Source organism: Musa acuminata, chromosome BXJ1-8, assembly GCF_036884655.1.
Source record: "Musa acuminata AAA Group cultivar baxijiao chromosome BXJ1-8, Cavendish_Baxijiao_AAA, whole genome shotgun sequence".
NCBI lineage: Eukaryota > Viridiplantae > Streptophyta > Magnoliopsida > Zingiberales > Musaceae > Musa > Musa acuminata.
The window spans coordinates 44,111,596-44,131,214 of NC_088334.1; the positions used below are offsets into that span (position 1 = coordinate 44,111,596).

Here is a 19,619-nt window from a genome sequence, read left to right on the forward strand (position 1 = left end):
CGCCCATCTACATGTGTTCACTTACCGTTCTTTTTTGACCTTACTCTGTGTTACATGTGTAAAAGAAATCATAGAGGCTATACAGATGGCCAATTTGATTCTTTTTTAGCCTTATCAGACTCTTGCAGAGAATGAGAGCCTCAACAAGTACACCGACGTCGTTCCACAAGCGTGTGAAGCTCAAAGCTGGTGCACGAGAAGCCGAGCCCACCCATCGTTATGCCGGTGCATTTGTTCAGTCTCCGAACAAATCCAATACGGAAGAAAGAATCAAGCGAACTCCAAGTACGAGGGGGACGATGAAGTCGTCATCTCTTTCACGTGTTGATGGGACAACTGTTGATGAAGCTTCGCCAGCACACCCACCAACGGGGCCGTGTTGTACGTGCAGGCCTCCGTCTGCATGTAATTCCCCCGGTGATCCCTGAACCTGTCATGGGAGTCGGGGCCGCCGACGAGAGCCCCGGTGACCACGTTAGGGTTCTGCCCCCGCCGCCCGTACCAGTCGTAGTACCCCTGCATGCACCCGATGAAGCCTTTGCTCCTTTTGTAGGACACGATCGAGGACCCCCGGTGGTGCACCCGCATGGGGTACTTGCGGCCGTACCCCACCAAATAGCTGATGCCCATGGGATTGTCGCCGAGAATGTAGTCGACCTGCGACGTGGCGAGCTCCACCAGTTCTTGGGGCCTGACAGCCCCAGCCGTGCATCGGAGTACGTCCCTGCGTGCTTCCTTCAGGTTGTCAGAGTACGCGATGAGGAGGAAGGCGGCGCTCGAGACGTACTGCATGTTGTTCCACTGGCGGACGAAGAGCATGCCACCGGGCGTGCGGTGCAGGTTGGTGCCGTTGTTCTTGCTGAGGCAAGCGCAGATGTAGTGCTCCCCCTTCGATTCGTATTGCTTCAGTACATGTCTTTGCGCCGCCGAAAAATTTCCTACCGACAAGAGCTGAGAAGCGGTAGCACACAATTAATAGTATAACGACGCAAAGCTGTTAATTAATGCAGTTCGTGCAGTTGGAATTAATCCTCTTCATGCAAATGGCGTTTACTACAAGTTCTTTCGAGACAATCTATGATGCTTTAGTATGCGTTCGCGCAAATACAGGAGATTGATGCGGACATATAACCTTCTATTCGGCGTTGCTGGTAAGCTGTCACGCTCGTTATTTAACTTCACGTTATGATCAAACTAATGTCCCCATTTTTGTCTTTAGACAACTCGTGGACCAATCTACTAAATGGAGAGCTGGCGAGTGTTAAATGGACCGATATATTAGCATGCATGCGGACGTGTGTACAACATACCTTGGAAGCCAGTATCTGAATACCAGCGTACTTGGCATCCCAGCTGAACTCCGTCATCGCCCACCCCGTTCCTCCGAATCCTTCGCCATTGCTCACCACATACTCCACATACTGCGGCGTCCCTGTCGCCTTGTGTAGCCAAAGCGCGGCCCAAAGCAGCTCGTCCTCGTACCCGCTCCACGACGGGTAGTAACTCTTCGCCTCCCGGATGCTGCTGTCGTACTTCCCCCGATACTTGTCCGCAAACTCAAACAGCTACAGAGTTCGCATGCGAAGGACACGCAGACATCAGAGAAGAACACGCCCTGGATCACCATCGTGTAACAGTAGAATCGTTACCTTTTGAGCGTGATGCAACAAGAGGTGGGAGTAATGCGTGTCGGATTTGCGGAAGACGATGGAAGCTGCGGCCATGGCGGCGGCGGTCTCCCCCGCTACGTCTGATCCAGGGTTCTCCGTGTCGATCTTGTATGCTTGCCTCGGCGTTGTCATGTCCTCCGGCCTTTGCCAGCAGTAATGGTCCGTGTCGCCGTCTCCCACCTGTAGCATCCATGGATCACTATAAGCGAAACGTATCTACAACGTGTTGGATGGCACTCTATGATTGCTCGCTCCTCATGGAGAGATACCTCCGCCCACAGGACATAGGGATGGGTGTGGGCTTTGATGAAGTAATCCGTCCCCCACTTGATGGCCTCCAGAGCGTGATGGTACTCGCCAGCAGCCGCAATCTCGTCGCCGTACTCGATGACGCTCCACGACAGCATCGTGATCGTGAAGGCCATCGGCAGGCCGAACTTGACATGGTCTCCAGCATCATAGTATCCCCCTACCAGATCTACCTACACAAATGTTCCACCAGAGTAGTAACCGAGCCAGAAGCGGACACGCCGTAGTAAAACTCAAGAACTTACTCCTTGTTGGAGGCCATCGGTGAGGCCGGAATGGCCGCGCCAAGTGACACGCTGGCCGTAGGGAAGGCGGCCGGATCGCTGGGCCTCGAAGTAGAGGAGGCTTTTCGACAGGGCATCCTTGTAGTCAAAAGCCTTGGCAGCGGCAACAGGGAGGACGACCCAAAGAATGGCCGTAACCGATACGAAGCACGAGTAAAGATCTCTGCTACCGCTTCTCTGCTGCCTGCCCTCCTTCTTCATGCTTCTGATCACCATGCTACAAAGAAAAGCCTCTCATTCTTCTTCTTCTTCTTCTTCTTCTTTTGGCGAGCGATGGAATGACGAATTCATATGGGCACGCTGTTTGACAAAGTCCAGGGAACATTTCTAAGCTGATTAAGTTAACCACCACATCTACCCATTCGATATGGTCAATGTTCAGTGATCAAACGAGCTACGTCAACCGGGCCCTGCTGCGAGCATGTCGTATCAAGGAGAGGGACAGGGAGGGCCATCATCACCGGCCTCAAAGAAGGATGATTAATGGCACGATCAACAGCTTCATCACACGACTGACTCCGTAGAAGTAGACGCGGGGGGGTGCGGGGGCGGGGTTAGTGAGACGGCGTCACCCACGCTTAATTGCACTCGGTCCCAACAACAAGTGTCTGGAATACAATACTATATCTACGTATAGGGAGCAAGCAAGAAAGCTCAGCATGCATCTCTACGTTGAGATCAAGAGGAGGAGTTGAATGCAAGGAAAGGACGCGGCACTGCTCTTTGCTTTGTCGTCCTCTTCCGCATGGCACGGTGGTGTCGATTGCTCGCAGTCCTGCTTTTGTTTAACTTGTCGGCGCTCCTCCACGTGCTTTTCAAGCTGTCTTGGATGCGTTAGTTCAACCAAAATGGGCGAATTCTCCAATCAATATATATATATATATATATATATATATATATATATATATTCTTTAGACGCGTCCTCATTTTTTAGAGTATTCTCGAACAGTGTTTTTTTAAATCATAAATATACTTCAGACACCTTTTTTTTTCTTTTTTTCCTATGAGTCTGTCCATAATTTAAATTTATAATATTTTATACTATGTTATAATATTTTTCATAATACTAAAGTATAATATTTTTATACTACGGTACATATTGCTGTAAATAAAAGCACTATATTTCAGTGTTTTTATATTGTGTTATATAGTATTTTCTTGGTATTACTAAAAACACTATAACATAGTATTAAAAACATTGTAATTGGACCCATTCACAAATTGATCCATAGGAAAAAGATAAAAATATTTTAAATATTAGAAAAAAAAGGGGTATTATTTTAGAATTTTAGAAATGTGGGATACTTCTCGAGAGAAAAATCATTTTCTTGGGAATTCGTCCAAACCAAATCTATCTATCTTGTGTTGAAGTAGATGTTTTCCACTTCAACTCCTTAGAACTGTTCGAATAAACAACAGATAAGCTTCATTAAATTCTTTATGGAGACATAGAGTTAGAAACAAGCGTATCTAATCCTACTCGAGCCATGCAACTTAGAAGGCAACTGCCGAGTTAATAAAGCACCAAATCGTACTGCATATATGTATTTGGTAGCAGAAGTGGTGTTCTGATACAAGAAAAAAACCCTAATTAAATCTGTTTTATTAAGAATTGCATTAACAATGGCCCTCACCTTCATCGAGGTTAATTACTAAACATAGTTAATTAGCTTTACCAACTACACATGGAATAGCATCATCAACCACACAACATGGTTGATATATATGAAGCTGCAAGTACTTGTTAACTAAGTATTGCCATCTTATTGGTGATTTGGTGAAGGTGAAGTGGCTATTTGATTCTAGTGGATCATATATAATGTAATTCTCAAGGTTTAGTTGGCATGAAAAGTAGCAGTAGGTGGTGGAACAGATGGAGCATCAATTTCAACAAACAAAAAAAGAGATAAAATTACACCATGCTTTGTTTTCATCTTGGATGTTGGTGAAGAGACCTTTCCATGATAAATGCTTGTATCACAGTCTTAGTTTTTGAGTATAGATTACACATGGAAAGGAAGAGTTGACCTGAAGATTGTTTTCCCCACCTGCCCAAATACAATACTTAAAAGTCCTGCAGGGGTGAACGTGCACTCGAGTTGACCGAGGTTGTGAGGCCATAACTTGTTGGAACTCACCGATCCATAGTGTAATTGATAGTAGATTTAGTCTAGATCGGAAGAGGGTGTATGCTTGTATGTCAAACATGGAGTGCCCCACAGAGATTTATGGATGCAATGTCAATTTATTGTCCTATATAAACATAGACATTATTGTAATCTCCATGCGAGCAAAAAAAGATAAACAAAGGTGGAATCTTAGATTCGATCCTGATTTAAGCATTGTGGGATGAGTACTGATTGAGATGTTGGCTTGGAGCCGATCGAGATCCTATTTTATATTTATTTTTGAATAATATTAGAAAATATTGAGAAATTATGACAATGGCATAATCGACAAACTCCCTTTGATGCTTAAGTTAATTCGAAAAATAAGGAGTCAATACCTAAATACCTAGAGAGGATATGAATATCATAGATGAATGCATCTGAGAGGATTTTTATAGTATGATATTTGGATTATTACGCTAATAGGTGTGCATTAATGTTACGGACGATTACATACATCTCTCAAGCTTGACATAGTCATACTATATTGGATTTGTGGGATTACAATAGTGATATTATGGTCAACAACATTCGAGAAACGAGTTAGTCATATGTGATGAAAATATCAGAAAATTATCAAACATCGAGGTACCAATGAAAAATCATTAAAATGTGGATCGTATAATATTAAGATGTTATTCACATAATAGCATTGTGATGTTAGTCACATAAAGTATTAATCATAAGGTATCAATCACTCAGCATTGTAATATCAATCATGTGTTTGATGAGATATCAACTACATCATTATTTTCGATGGTACGAAGAGATTATATAATTCTCTACATATACAAATCCAATGAATAATGCACAGTATTTTGGCCATGTTTTGGCTCACGTAAAGAAACGTCAGACTGACGTATCTGTCATTAGCTGTTGTGCAACAAGCTTTGTCGAAGACCAGAATGACTAATTTAAATGTTCCTTATCATCCAATTCTTCCGCCTTCATGTCGTTGACTCCTCTAAATTGACCAAACGGAGGAATAGACTTTGCACAACTCAAGAACGTGATCATATTCTTCTCCGTATGTCGATGTTAATAAGAGTCATAATGCATGTAAATCCTTTGCTGTTGTCATCATCGTCTAAAACTGAGCCATCTCGCTGATATTTCCACGCCTCAATCATTCTCCGCGAAATTAATGTGCGCCGGTGGAGGCTTTCTCTTCCACGGCCGGTGGAATTCACATCATGTGCAATGCATCGAAGATGCAGGACATGACAGACTCTTTCTCCTCCTTGACGTCCTACCAACCTCTATTATTGGATCGCTTACTGTTCCTCTTCTTCCCCGGTATTCAACACTTGGACTACCGAAACCTGGAACTTAATCTCGAGGTCTCTTCCTTATATCGTGTTGCTCAGCCTTCTACATTCCATGGCAACTTTTCCCGCATAGGCTAACCTTCCTTTGCCTTTCTCATCTCTCCAAACCTCACTGCGCTTGATCTCATGCATCCAAGAAACTCTTGTTTTCTAAGTCAAACCCAAACCCATCCACCTCAGCAGGAACCAGACAGCAGCGCTCAGAATCAATCCCAACAAGAGAAGAAGTCAACGCTCTAGGGAACAAGTCGCTGGACATGTTTCGTCGGTAGTGGGCTTTTGGTCAAAGCAGCTGAGATCATAAGAATGCGATGGATATCATTATATACTAATTAATGCCTTATACACGAAGTTGAAGTCCAATATGATTAAGGGGAAGGCTCGAATACTGTTCGAACGGTTCCACGATCGATCTATCGTGATTCGATAGATAGGGAATGATTTTAGTAAACATTAACTCAAGGAAAAACTTGAATGCTCATTTGAGGACTGATGTGAACTTGAATGCTTTCGATTGTACGAGAGTTATTGATGGGCGTCTTGTTGACCAAGTTGGCATGGGTGACGAAGATAGACGGCCGCAAAGTAAGTGACAAGAGAGGTACAAGAGTAGCCCGACGAGATGTGGCTGAGGGAGCTCTATTGAGGAAGAATAGAGAGCAACCTAGATGATGACGTAGTGAAGAGATGGAGATGTAGCACAAGTTCTTCCTCGGGAGGTGGCAGAGCTCGATGCCGTAGCGAGGAGATGTCGTGCAGGTTCTTTCTCGGGAGGTGAGGAGTGATTTGATGGCCGACGATGGATTTGATGGCGGCTTTGGAGTTGAATTCGTTAGAGGAATAGTAAAAAATGTTTAACTCTTTTGACATTTTGTTTTGTGTTTTATTATATATATATATATATACACGACAAGAAATTATATTTTTGTTGTTTTTCGTATTCTTCTCTCACCGACCAATGTTTCTCGGGTGTTTGATGACTAATTAAGAACATAAACAGTTACATTAACCTGAAATGAACTGTGGCATCTCTATTAGTCAGGTCCAATGGAGCCATCATGCATGATTCATCGAGCACGCGAATCATATGATGCTACTGTTGACATTTTTCATGGCCTTAATGGGTCAAAATAATTGAGTCGACTGGAACTCAAGCTGTCGAACATTTCTGACGTTATATTGCATGGCAGTGTGATCAGAATAGAATGGTGGGTTCCTCATTTGTGGATCTTCCCCAGAGTAGGGGCTCCGCTGGACCATAAACCTTTTAAGCCCGGTGAGTCATGCTCAAAACCATTCAATTAGTCTTCGGCCCATCGTTAAACATGCATTCTTATTCCCATGAGCAAACCTTCAATTTCTCATGAATTAAAAGAACAGTTATGAAAAGAATGATTTCTCTAGGAAATATTTATATTTTAGATATTCTTTTCAATAGTGTTAGTGAACGATGTAGTCGAGGTGTCAGCACGGTTCGGTCCAATCCCGGATGCGCAAGGTTGTCCACGCAGATGCTCGGGTCGCGTCAACGTTGGGCCGGGTTGGGTCCAAGTGTCATCTCCCGAGTACGGTTCTCCCTCGACGGGTTGTTGTTGCTTCGTTGTCGCACAAAGATCGAGGTCGGGAGGATGATTTCTCGACTCAACCTATCCGAAGTTCTAAGTCAATGTTGAGTGGCGTTAATGAGAGTTAAATGTTCTCCCCTCATAATCAAGGAAGGTTAACTTTTATATCTATATGCATGAGTTAGTCGTATAGGGTCAAATTAACTATGGTTGACTTCTCGAGTGATTGACTTAAACTTTTGTGCGAGCTTCGACCGACTTGCACGGATCAATGCCACACGATACTACCTCGAGCTTTCCAGGACAATTGTACCATGATGATTTCGTTTGTACGAAGGGGGTGGCAAGTGGTTGCCCATTACGTGTGTGCTACACGTTACATCGGACTTAAAGTTCCACGTATGCATTGTCGTGTCTATTTGTCTGGATCCACATGGGCGATATTAAAATGTGCCATGTCAAGTATGATCCTTAATTTAGAAAAAAACACTTAAATTCAGTATTTTGATCAGAGTGTTTTTAGTCTATTATAATATTTTATTATAACATTATAAAGTCTACTTTTTGAAAACATTGTAAACGAGTCAAATAAAATTAAAACACATGAGAAATCATTCGATATGTTGATTCAAATAATTATTTATAATAGTTTAATAAAAACACCGTAAATCATACTCAAAATACTATAAATTATCTAAATAGAATCATAATCTCAACCAAACTAATTATAAGTTTAAAAGTAAAAATTGTAATGGTCTAAGTAATGACAATCAAAGAGATAGATATAAGATGATGTCACTTATAATATTTTTTTGAAAATATTTATAGTATTTTATTGATGTATTACAAATCTTATAAATAAGATAAAAAAAGAGTCAAATAAAAATATTGACCAATAAAAAAAGAAAATGTAGGAAATTTTTTTGAGAAATATTTAAGTACTTTTTAAATTAGGAATATTATTTTAAAAATAAAAAAATAAATATTTTAAAAATATATAAAAAAATATGAATATTTTGTAGGTAAGTCGCCCGAAAATTTGCATAATAATTATGTAGATTCGATATGTATTCCGCATTGCAGGATTGTTGCCACGTCGACGTCAGAACTCGATCTCACCCACCCGTCCACCCAAACCCACCCAAACCACCTACCCCTGCGTACCCTTCGGCCCCCACTATGTCGCTTTTACCGCTCCCTTGCGAACCGGCGGGCCGCGACGACGATTTCCTCTTAAACCGAAACCCTCTCCTATAAAACCGAGAATTACTCACGCTAGTTTGGCTGCCGCTTTCTCTGTGCATCTGAGACTGAGATCCGTCTCCCCCGCTCGATCCTTATCTCTGCTCCTGCCCCCATGGCCACTGCGAATTCCGCCCTCGCCAACGGTTGCGACAACGGCCCATCCCCCGGCCGCCTCTCGTCGGTGTACAGCGAGGTGCAGACGAGCCGTCTCAACCATCCGCTTCCTCTACCCTCTGTCCTTAAGGGTCATTTCAAGCTCGTCGATGGCCCGCCGAGCTCCGCCGCCGGAAACCCAGGTCATCCTCCCGACTTGTTTCTTTTTCTCGGTGACAAGTTTCTTTTTCTCCCCTTTTCTCGATAATGCTTCTGATGATGCCGTTGTTGTTGATGTTTGTAGATGAGATCGCAAAGCTGTTCCCTAATCTGTTCGGTCAGTCATCAGCAAAGGTGGTGCCGACGGGCTCGGATCCTTCAGATTCCGCCGGAAGTTTGAAGATCGGCGTCGTGTTATCTGGTGGCCAGGCTCCAGGTGGACACAATGTCATCTCTGGAATTTTTGGTGAGTCATTATTCCGCTTTCATGTTGATTTATGTTTGATCTCGCTTTTTCTTGATCTAGTGCTCGTTCATTTGTTTTGTAATTAATTAGTGGTTTATTTTTATGATTTTTTTGCATTTGGAATGTGGCAGATTACTTGCAGGAGCGAGCGAAAGGCAGTATCCTCTATGGGTTCAAGGGAGGTCCAGCTGGGATTATGAAGTGCAAATATGTGCAACTGACTCCAGAGTTCATCTATCCTTACAGAAACCAGGTATTTGATGCTGCATTTTCGTTTTTAATATCATTTTTTTCTTTCGTTGAGGATGGATCCTGGATATCAATCTTCGTTATTGGATTCCTAATTTGTCTGGTGAACAAACTTTTATAGGCGGCAGTAATTTATGTCTTATAGATTAATCATCAGTAGTAGTATTCAAATCAAGGCATTTTCATATGGTTATTTGTAAATGGTTAAATTGAAAATCTCTCTAACTGATGCTATCAAGGTATTATAAGAGTAGAAGAGCTACGGGACTGAAGTTTATGACCACCTTATTAAATTGGAGAAAATCCTGATAAGTAGGCTCTCCTATCTTATCAGCCCAAATTTGGAACTTTAGTTGAACTTCGGTTTCTAGTTTGGTTTAAAAATATCTATAAACCGGCTATTACACACCACTAAGAGAAAGGAGGGGCAGGCCTATCATGCAACAACCTTAATCTATGACTAAATTTCGGGATCTGTGATGGCAATAGGAATTGGTAGGTCAACTTTCAGTAGAAGCTTATGGATCAACAGTGGACGGAATCCACTTTGATAATGTATAGGAATTTAGATTGATAAATACAAGATGCAATATATAACAAATTTTCAATCCATAATCAAATATTTTTATGGCATGCATATATCAAGAATTATCCCAGGAAAAACTGAAATTACCCAAAACAGCTCTATTTGATTGTCATGAGTTCCTTATCTTATTCCCCAGTCAAGGTACACTCTCCTTGTTTTCATATCTATAGCTATAAGATTTAGCAAGTGTTCAGTTTGAAAGAAGTCCTTTCAATCATCAGTCCTTTTCCCATCGTAGATTATACAAGTAAGGCATTCATTATAGAGTGCAATCATGCAGTGCAGCCCTCTGCATTTATTGTATGCTAACTAGACCAAACTGTAAGCGGTAAGAATGCAAGCAAGCAGGCGACTAGATAAGCAAAAAACCCAAACCTCCAAATCAGAAAACTACTTGTTACGAGAACAAGTGATCATAGTTGATAAAATGAAAATGATAGGAAGGTTGCGAAGGAAAATGAAGCTTCTGAAATATGCAAAAAGTTACCATGATTTTATTGATCTACTCTTATATCATTTACCATACATGTTGAACATTTTCTCCATCATGTTTGTAGTAATTGGTTTGATAAGCATATGTACTTTATTGTTACTGTCTCTTGTCATGGAGACTATAACTCTTTGATTGTGTTTTGGTGGCTTAGCACATAGTTTGAACTAGTTCCTTTCAGCCTTTATGAATGCCAAAATGATTCCAAGTGTAATTGTAACTTATAGATTTTTTTTTTCTCCACTTTCTAAAAACCTTATATAAATTATAAGGTTTAATAATCTAGTGCTTTTTCTGGAACAGGGTGGATTTGATATGATCTGCAGTGGAAGGGACAAGATTGAAACTCCCGAACAGGTGCTTTTCTGATCTTTTTGTATATTACCTGTATAACAATGTAGATTTACAAATTTTCTGTTTATATATTTATGTGCTCACTATAAGTTCTGACATCACATTTCATATTCTTATGTATCAGTTTAAGCAAGCTGAGGAGACAGCTGTGAAACTTGATTTGGATGGACTTGTTGTTATTGGTGGAGATGACTCTAACACTAACGCATGCCTCCTTGCTGAAAACTTTAGGTTGAACTTTGAGTTAAAATTTACTAAATCATAATACTGCAATCATTTTGACATTTTTGATGGTTTTTAATTTTTTTTTACATCTGATGATATTGAAATGGTTAGGCAAAAGAATTTGAAAACTCGAGTTATTGGATGCCCAAAGACAATTGATGGAGATTTAAAGTGCAAGGAGGTGCCGACAAGTTTCGGATTTGATACAGCCTGCAAGGTCAAATCTTTCTTTCTTTTTCTTCTCTCTTTTTCTTTTTTAGTGGTAGTGTCAACTGTTAATATTTAAGGAAAGCAAAATCCAATTTCTGCATCAACATACCATATCAAATATTCGTTTGAATGTTCAGATCACATAGTAGCCACGACTGGTAGTTTTTCTAGGTTTATAGCTTTCTTATTTTGCCAATTTCTCTAGAGTTTATGATTATAGGGATTCTTGAGTCTCATTATTACATTTTTTTAAAACCAATCCTGTTTTTTTTATTTTATGTGGATAACTTTGACATATTTATCAAGGTTTAAATACCAAGCATATTGCTCGATATGCGATATCCCTCGTATTTATCCTACGAAGGACAAACTCATCCATTCTGATTCGAAAAGGGTTATTACTTTGTCGTTTTGGTGTCTCTTTTGCCAATTATTGTAGAAATGATAAGGTAGTCAATATATCAACACATTTTGACTTGCAAGCTTTACTGGTTATTACTTGACACGGGAGCACTTGCAAAGCAAGGATTTAAACATGTTTTCTTCCTTGCTTACGAGTTGCTTGACAGGGATGCCAATTATATGAGAATCAAATATTCATCATTCTAGGAATAAATAGACAGAGATTCTTAGTGACTCTACAAGTCTTCATTTCTTCAATTTTAACATAGTTACATTGCACAATTTTCTCAGAGATTTTTTTTTTCCTGCAGATATACTCTGAAATGATAGGAAATGTCATGACAGATGCACGATCAACTGGAAAATATTATCACTGTGAGCTGATTATGTTCTAAGACTTGATCTTTGATAGTTGCTTTAGTATTTCGTTCAAAACACTTGATGTCTTCTTTATTTTTTTAGTATAAACGAAGGAGCAGAACCTTGACCAAAGATATTTGCTACTGGTTATTTATAAACTCTAAAATGCTACTAACATAGAGTAGATTGGTTTATTACAGAAAAATAATTCTCACAGCTACTTGGCCTAAAACCGAGTCAACCATCTACCATTGATGGCAAATTCTCCCATTATTTTAATGTGGTTTGATTTCCTTCCCAACAGTCTCCCACCAATTTTGTACAAAATTGTACTAAACCAAGTTTGTGGGTTGTATTGTGCTTATCTAAACCCAGCATGATAACTGAACTGAATGATCTGGTCTACTTTCAAATATACATATCAAGGTTGTTCAATAGTTTCCATTAAATATGAGAACCAACTCATTTCAAATTGTTTGTGCTCAAAATCTTTTTCTAGTCCCTTTGCAGTGTTATTCTTCATATGTTATGTTTAATTTTTTTTCCTTTTTTTATTAAATGATTAACCAACATAACATTAATTTGCCTGTTAGCTAACAATTCATAAAATTGTATTAGGTAATTTTTTAATATATGTTCACTAATATTTAAATTTCTTTTACTTAGATTTTTTTTAATCTTATAAATGACTCTTTCTTGTTCAGTTGTGAGGTTAATGGGCCGTGCTGCTTCTCACATTACATTGGAGTGTGCTTTGCAAACACACCCAAATATTGCTATCATCGGCGAAGAGGTTATTTTCTTTTTCTGATTTTAGATTTCATTTTGAAGGGCCTATTTGACTATTAGTAACTCATTTTGTCAATTTCCTCATGCATCTTTAGTTAAATTACATTAACTTGGAGAAAACTTGTTTGTTCATTTCTTGCTAGAACTTGTCACCATCTGGGTCAAGAAGTTGAGTTGTCCTTTTGTGCTGTTTTATATTGTAATATCAATAATGATTGCTTGCTCTGTGTGAGGCTAGGGAAAGAGGTTACCATAATGCTTCCTCGTGATATAGGTTGAAAGTAATGATTAGGATGTTTCTGAGGGAGGTTTTAGACTTAAGGACAATGATAAATTGTTAAATTAAAATTGAAGCTATATAAATGTTGACAATTCTATGTGGAATCTGCTGGATTTTTCTGCTTATATTTTCAATACATGGGTTTTAAAAGGAGAGCTCACTAGGAACCATAACCAACACATAGGCTGTAAATTAATAAGTCTAAAAAGCATAATAGTGAATAAAAACTGAAATAATGACCATATTGATACATTTAAAGCTGTTTCCTCTTGTGAGGAGAACACCAACACTCAACAATATGATGTATGAAACAAAGAATATGCAAAATTTCAACTTGCATGTTTAAATAGTAAAGAGCTTGATAATTGTTTGACTCTTGGACTTAGAGTATCAGTTTTGGTGTGTGCTTCTTTAGTTTGAGGAAGAGGAGCCTTCTGAAGCCACAAAATAATTAAATGTATTGCAATAAAAGTAAAAAAATAAAAATCTATCCATGGGCCATTATGCTTACACCCTCTGATAATTAGCATCTGACCAACATTCTAGCATCTTAGCAGGAAACTTTTTTACTGCTTTCCAGCTAGACTGCCTGTAGAAGTGATGCTTTCATGCTGACAATACTCAGTATCTCAGTATTTTATAATAAATCAATTAAAAACATTTTGCATGTCATTAAATCTGTTGCAAATTTTTGCCGTAAGTTTTTCATCACCAATATCAAATAAGTCTAGTAGCTGCCATGGCCCTTTTTTGTTTGTAGGTGGCAGCCAAGAAGCAAACACTCAAAAATGTTACAGACTACATTACTAACATAATCTGCAAGCGAGCAGAACTTGGCTACAATTATGGCGTCATACTTATTCCAGAAGGATTAATTGACTTTATTCCTGAGGTATAAGAAATCCATTGTTTTCATGTATTTGTTGAGGATTATCTTCATTGGAGTACTGATATGATTGTCCTTTTTTCAGGTTCAACAACTTATTGCAGAACTAAATGAAATCCTAGCTCATGATGTAGTTGACAAAGAGGGGTTATGGAAAAAGAAACTTCAACATCAGTCTCAGCTTCTCTTTGAATTTCTTCCCCAGGCAATCCAAGAGCAATTGTTGCTAGAAAGAGATCCACATGGAAATGTGCAGGTAATGTATTCTACATTTGTACTTAATGTTCATCATATCAAAGCTCTGTGTGATCTTTGATTTTGAAAAGAAGGCTAGCTATTCATCTTGTTCAAAGACTTCTGCTATTACTTGATCAGGTTGCCAAAATTGAAACTGAGAAAATGCTTATCTCCATGGTCGAAACTGAGCTGGAGAAAAGAAAATTGGAGGGTACATACTCTGGACACTTCAAAGGACAATCCCACTTTTTTGGGTAAGAATAACATATTAAATGAATTGGTTTGATTTGATGGACCTATTGATAACTGAGGCGGAGCCCTGGAATTGTGCTAGTGATGCTCCATCAAAACCTAGGCATCAAGTGTTGGAACCATCAAAATAGCTTCCTTACATGTAGGAACACATTTGACCCTCTTTAGATCTCCTATCAGTAGAAGGAAGCCATTTGTATTGGATGCCCTTATCTTTGATTGATAACTCTCACATCAGTCATTATGAAATCCTTTTACACATTATAAGGTTCCTTTTTAGTAGCATTGCGAATAACCTTTAGTGTCAGATTATAATTTTTTTCTTTTTGCTCTCTAGTTCTGATTAGAAATTTACATTTGCAGATACGAGGGAAGATGTGGCTTGCCTACAAATTTTGATGCCACCTACTGCTATGCATTGGGTTATGGTGCAGGAGTTCTGTTACGTTCTGGAAAGACAGGCCTCATATCCTCAGTATGTTACCATCATCACTGTTATTCTGAAGAATTTTCTTATCCCTAGTCATAATTCCTTTTCATGTTCCAACATCATGAAATACCATGTAATAATTCAATTAAAGAACTGTATGGTATATACCTATGTATGTATCATATTGTTTATGTATACAAAATACAAATATGTATTTGCATGTAGAGTTGAGCTAGTATCCTATTTGTAGGATCGAGTTCTCAATGATACCAAAATATAAGAACTGGACAATAAAAATTTAGCATCAGCTCTGTTGGATATATCTATATGTTTAAAGGGCTTTGAAGTTTGAAACAAAAGGTTATGCTTTGACATTGTCTAGCCTAAGTTTCTACTGGAGATATAAGTGCAGAGGCACCAACGTTTTGAATGCCAGGTGTAGTAATGTGCCAGCAGCTGCTCAGCATACAAGTAGGCAACAAGCAAAGGTGCTGACAAAATGACTTGTTGGAACCCTAATTGGTTAGAACCCCATTATGTGATCTTGTACATGAGAACTGATCCAGTCTGGTTTTAATTAATCTGCGTTGCTTAAACCATGTTTGGCCTTTAATCAGGTTTAAGATGGGTTCGGGTATGAAAATAGATACCTGAGTCAGGTTCAAGTTCTGGCCTGGGTGCCTAGGTAATTAATCATCCAGGTTCAGGCTAGGGTAGGTTGAAATCATTGGGTACCTTACCAATTGATACTCCTATGGTGGCAAGAATTACAATCTCTTGGCATTTATGTATTATTCTCACTTTACCAATTTACTATGCCATATTCTTCATGTTGGTAGGTCAACTAATGACATTTGGCCTTCTTTTGTCACAATTGCCCAAAAAGCTTTAATATAGAATGAGGCAACAACAACAACAAAAACATAGCCCTATGTCCCATCTATTTGGAGTTGGCTGCGTGAATATTTTGTTGAGATATAATGAAGCAATGTACTTATATACTTCCAACTATCTCATTCTATTATTCGAGTTAAAAAATTCTGCATGATTTCTTGTTAATAAAGAAATAATGTGAAGTCCTTTTTACTGGTTTTAGTAACTAGTTTTGTTTTTGGTCTGATGCATCTAGGTTGGTAACTTAAGTGCTGCTGTTGAGGAATGGACAGTTGGGGGGACTGCATTGACTTCATTGATGGATGTTGAAAGGAGACATGGTATATCATCTTATTTTATTCTTTCTCTTCTTAGTGCATAGTTTATGTTCATTTTCGACTCTTGAAGGCTTCCGTTGCTTAAGTTTGGGAGTTTCATGTCGAGATGCAGCTTTTTGTTTGTTAGAAATTTTGTCTTCCTTTATGAGGGAATTTAGTTTAGGTGCCACACACCACTGAGCTTGTTGATATATCTGCTGTCCTTTTATTGTAAAATCTTGAAAGTGGAAATGAGAAACTTCACCTCTACATAATTCTTATATTCTGCGACAATTACTAATCCTTGTTTTATCTCAAACCGATTTAGAACATCCAACTTAATCGGTTAACCATTTACTAACACTACACTTAAATTGCTTTTGGACATGTTGAGTAATGGATCAAAGGCATCAGTAACTTTATGTCATTCCTACTGATTGTGAAATATTTAGCCTCTAAGATTGTGCTTGTGGTTGATTCTTTGCTAGCATATGTATTTATTTTATCCCATCAGTGAATGACATACATTATTAAAGTTACCAAACTGATTAGAAGCCATTTTCTCCCTGCATTGTTGATGTTACTATGTAATGCTAACATTATGAACTTTCATAGTTCATGGTAATACATTCAACTTTACAATGCATCTCAATGTTTTAAGTTCATGAAATTACTAAGAAAGTTAAAAAAAAGAAAAAGAAAATGGGAGAAGGAAAGAAAAAAGGTGGTGGGAGGGGGAGGAGTTGTTGATCTTTGGGGATTATCAAATAAATCTTGGCAGCCATTTTCTCCCTGCATTATTAATGTTAATCTTTGATGCTAACATGATGAAATTTATTAGTTCAAGATAATACTCTAGATTTTATAATGCATCTTGATGTTTTAAGTACTCAAGGAATTTACTGAGAAAGGAAAGAAAGGTGAAAAAATGGAGAAAAGGATGTAGGAGGCTGAGGTGGAATTGATTGTTACTTAGGATCACTAAATAAGACTTTGCAATTGTTGCCAGGAAAATCAATGAAACCAATCATATTATGTAGATTTGTTACATCATTTGCTAAAATATCACTAAGTTTTGGATTAATGAGATTGCTTTTTTGATTTGTACCATTATCTTAACTCTTAACTACTTCAACCCTAGATCATAAGCTTTCCTGGACCAAATATTAGTTTTGGTTAATTAGGATGATGAACTACTAAAGTTGGAAGATGGGTGAGTGCTCCGAACCTGACTAGCTAACTGCTTTAAACCCTAATTTCGCTGCTTATTTTCCTATGTTTTCTCTTGCACTTAAGGGAATATAGAACTAAAATAATTGAATCCAGCTCCAGTTTTTTGGTGGGTCAAGAATTCTTGACTTGGACCTGAGCCATTTAGTTGCTGCGTTGATATGATTGACAAGTTAAGAAATATTGTGCTTTTCTTAAGTAAAAAATCAGGACTGAATGGGGTTGAACCAACCTAAATATTCAGTAAAGATATGTTAACACAAAATTCACCTGATCTACTTGCTGGTTCAGCATTTCATTGACCCATTAGAACGTGTAAAGCCTGAAAGATCACCTTAAATGAATCAGGTCTGGGTCAGGTAAGGTGTACTAAACAAATTGCAGTCGCCAGTTGGCCACCAATTGACTATTGACTGCTTATAATTGGCTATAGGTTGGCTGCACTTGATGATCTGCATATGACTACGGTATTAGATAGCAGACAATCAGTGACTCACCAGTTGCCCAGCCAACCTTCCTATTTGCAACTTTCACCAGCCATAGCCAACCATGGCAACAACAGAGAAACGTTGACATCCAAAGATCATCCATATAAACTGCTGGTTGCTAACAGTTTAACAGATTTATGGTCAATTTGTGATTGGCTACCATTGGCTGCTTTGGCAAATGCCACAAGCATTTGGCAATCGTGATCTGATGGTTGGTGATCATCCATGATTCATTTTTTCCTATCAACCATAACGATCATCTGTTGCCTTGACAACTATTTATGATCTATTGACAATCAGCAATGATCGGCTAACAGCCTACTCATTGAGCACTTGCCACCACTAAATTATCAGTTATCATCTGTTTGCTGATCACCAACAATACTTCTGTTCCTTCTTCACTATTTATGATATACTGGTCATAATTTGCAGACTGTACAACTTATTCAGTAAAAGAAAAAGTGTTAAGTATCCTTTCAGGGTAGGAGAACAAATAATTCAAGTAATTAAACTGCAGTTGTCCATCCATCACTTCATGTAAATTAAACACTTAAAGTTTACAATTACAGAATACTTACAGATAAACCAATAAACAATGACTGTTGATGTATGACTCAGGTCAAGTGTCAAGATGGCTTGTTCCAAACATCATTCCAGCATTAATTTGTTACTTTGTGTTTATTTCTCATGAGATGAAAACTCATTCCAGGTAAGTTCAAGCCAGTGATAAAAAAGGCAATGGTGGAACTCGAAGGTATAGTAAGAAGTTGCTCATATTGTTGTCCAGTGTATTTTTCAAAATCAAACTCTTGGATTTATTTCCAATATCAATACAATTGTTACTTCAGGTGCACCATTTGGAAAGTTTGCATCCACGCGAGATGAGTGGGCTCTCAAAAACAGATATATAAGCCCTGGTATCATTCTCTTCATTATCTGCCAGCTTTGTGTTCTTTGCAAGGTGCAACTTAACATATAGAACTAAATGTCCTTTCTTATGGAACTTTTCTTTGCAGGCCCCATTCAGTTTATGGGTCCAGGATCAGGTGATGTGAATCACACCCTACTTCTGGAACTTGGAGCCCAGGCTTAGCTAGAGCGTAAGTTGCCAAAGAGGCCGTCAACCTTGAGATCTTTCTTAATGACAAACTTGACATTCTGATGTCACATCCTCCCAGGAAGATTAATCCAAGTTTAGAGCAAATGTTTTTTGTTAAAGCTTTAAGAATGCACTCGTTATTAGAAATTCACAGTGGAAGATCTTGCAGTCAATAAAACGTGACTTTCATTTTCTTTTTTCCCAATGATTAGCTGAAACAGAGCTGCAAATTTGAGCAGCAGAGGCAACGTGGCTAGTAATTTTATGAGCTTGTGAGACGAGAGAAAGAACTGCAATTATTGATTATTTAGTTGCCACAGTCTCCTTCAAGGCTCGTTTGGAGATGGAAGTGCCCCCAAAGGTACAAACCATAGTAAATGCCCATCCAATTCTTCGAGAGCACAAACTGTTAGATTAATAACTAAAACATATTTCGTCAAAGGAAAGAAAAGAAAGAACAAAGTTTGGATATCGGATGTAGCATTGTGTAATTCAAAGTGCAATATACACCACAAAGGAAATAAAATAAAAGGCCAAATGACACCTTCAATTTGAGATTGATGGATCGATAGTTAAGATAATCCGGCTTTCATTTTTAGCTGTGTTATCTTTTTATGTAAAAGGCATCTCTGTTTTAGAATATTTAGCATTCTCCATATAAATGGTAATAGCGTATCCACGTTACGCTATATGACCTGTGATACGGTCAATTAATTGTCGCAGTTGCGGTAATA

The 19,619-nt window shown here is 38.7% G+C and overlaps 2 protein-coding genes across 2 annotated transcripts; one reads left to right on the forward strand and one right to left on the reverse strand.

Annotated features, from left to right (window-relative positions):
• Positions 1–12: 12 nt before the first annotated feature.
• Positions 13–2,588, reverse strand: LOC135588062 (endoglucanase 7-like). Its single transcript, XM_065080002.1, has 5 exons — positions 2,225–2,588; positions 1,940–2,152; positions 1,650–1,850; positions 1,311–1,565; positions 13–951 (listed from the first exon to the last, which is right to left on the reverse strand). The coding sequence occupies exons 1-5, from the start codon at positions 2,477–2,479 to the stop codon at positions 271–273; spliced, it is 1,605 nt and encodes a 534-aa protein (XP_064936074.1). The 5' UTR covers positions 2,480–2,588; the 3' UTR covers positions 13–270.
• A 5,957-nt stretch (positions 2,589–8,545) lies between these two features.
• LOC135588063 (pyrophosphate--fructose 6-phosphate 1-phosphotransferase subunit beta-like) lies at positions 8,546–19,090 on the forward strand. The gene is made up of 16 exons (XM_065080003.1): positions 8,546–8,865; positions 8,967–9,128; positions 9,260–9,381; positions 10,757–10,810; positions 10,932–11,038; positions 11,144–11,249; positions 11,956–12,019; positions 12,709–12,797; positions 13,834–13,965; positions 14,045–14,215; positions 14,335–14,450; positions 14,812–14,923; positions 16,008–16,092; positions 18,496–18,540; positions 18,635–18,703; positions 18,803–19,090. The coding sequence occupies exons 1-16, from the start codon at positions 8,682–8,684 to the stop codon at positions 18,877–18,879; spliced, it is 1,695 nt and encodes a 564-aa protein (XP_064936075.1). The 5' UTR covers positions 8,546–8,681; the 3' UTR covers positions 18,880–19,090.
• Positions 19,091–19,619: the final 529 nt, after the last annotated feature.

What these genes read in the sequence shown, in the direction of transcription:
- LOC135588062 (XM_065080002.1), bottom strand. Translation starts at nt 2,479, where the DNA reads ATGGTGATCAGAAGCATGAAGAAGGAGGGCAGGCAGCAGAGAAGCGGT. An exon ending in CCTATGTCCTGTGGGCGGAG is followed by an intron (nt 1,851 to 1,939) that starts GTATCTCTCCAT and finishes TGGATGCTACAG; the next exon opens with GTGGGAGACGGCGACACGGA. An exon ending in TGTTGCATCACGCTCAAAAG is followed by an intron (nt 1,566 to 1,649) that starts GTAACGATTCTA and finishes CGAACTCTGTAG; the next exon opens with CTGTTTGAGTTTGCGGACAA.
- LOC135588063 (XM_065080003.1), top strand. Translation starts at nt 8,682, where the DNA reads ATGGCCACTGCGAATTCCGCCCTCGCCAACGGTTGCGACAACGGCCCA. An exon ending in AGATTGAAACTCCCGAACAG is followed by an intron (nt 10,811 to 10,931) that starts GTGCTTTTCTGA and finishes CTTATGTATCAG; the next exon opens with TTTAAGCAAGCTGAGGAGAC. An exon ending in AAACAGATATATAAGCCCTG is followed by an intron (nt 18,704 to 18,802) that starts GTATCATTCTCT and finishes TTTTCTTTGCAG; the next exon opens with GCCCCATTCAGTTTATGGGT.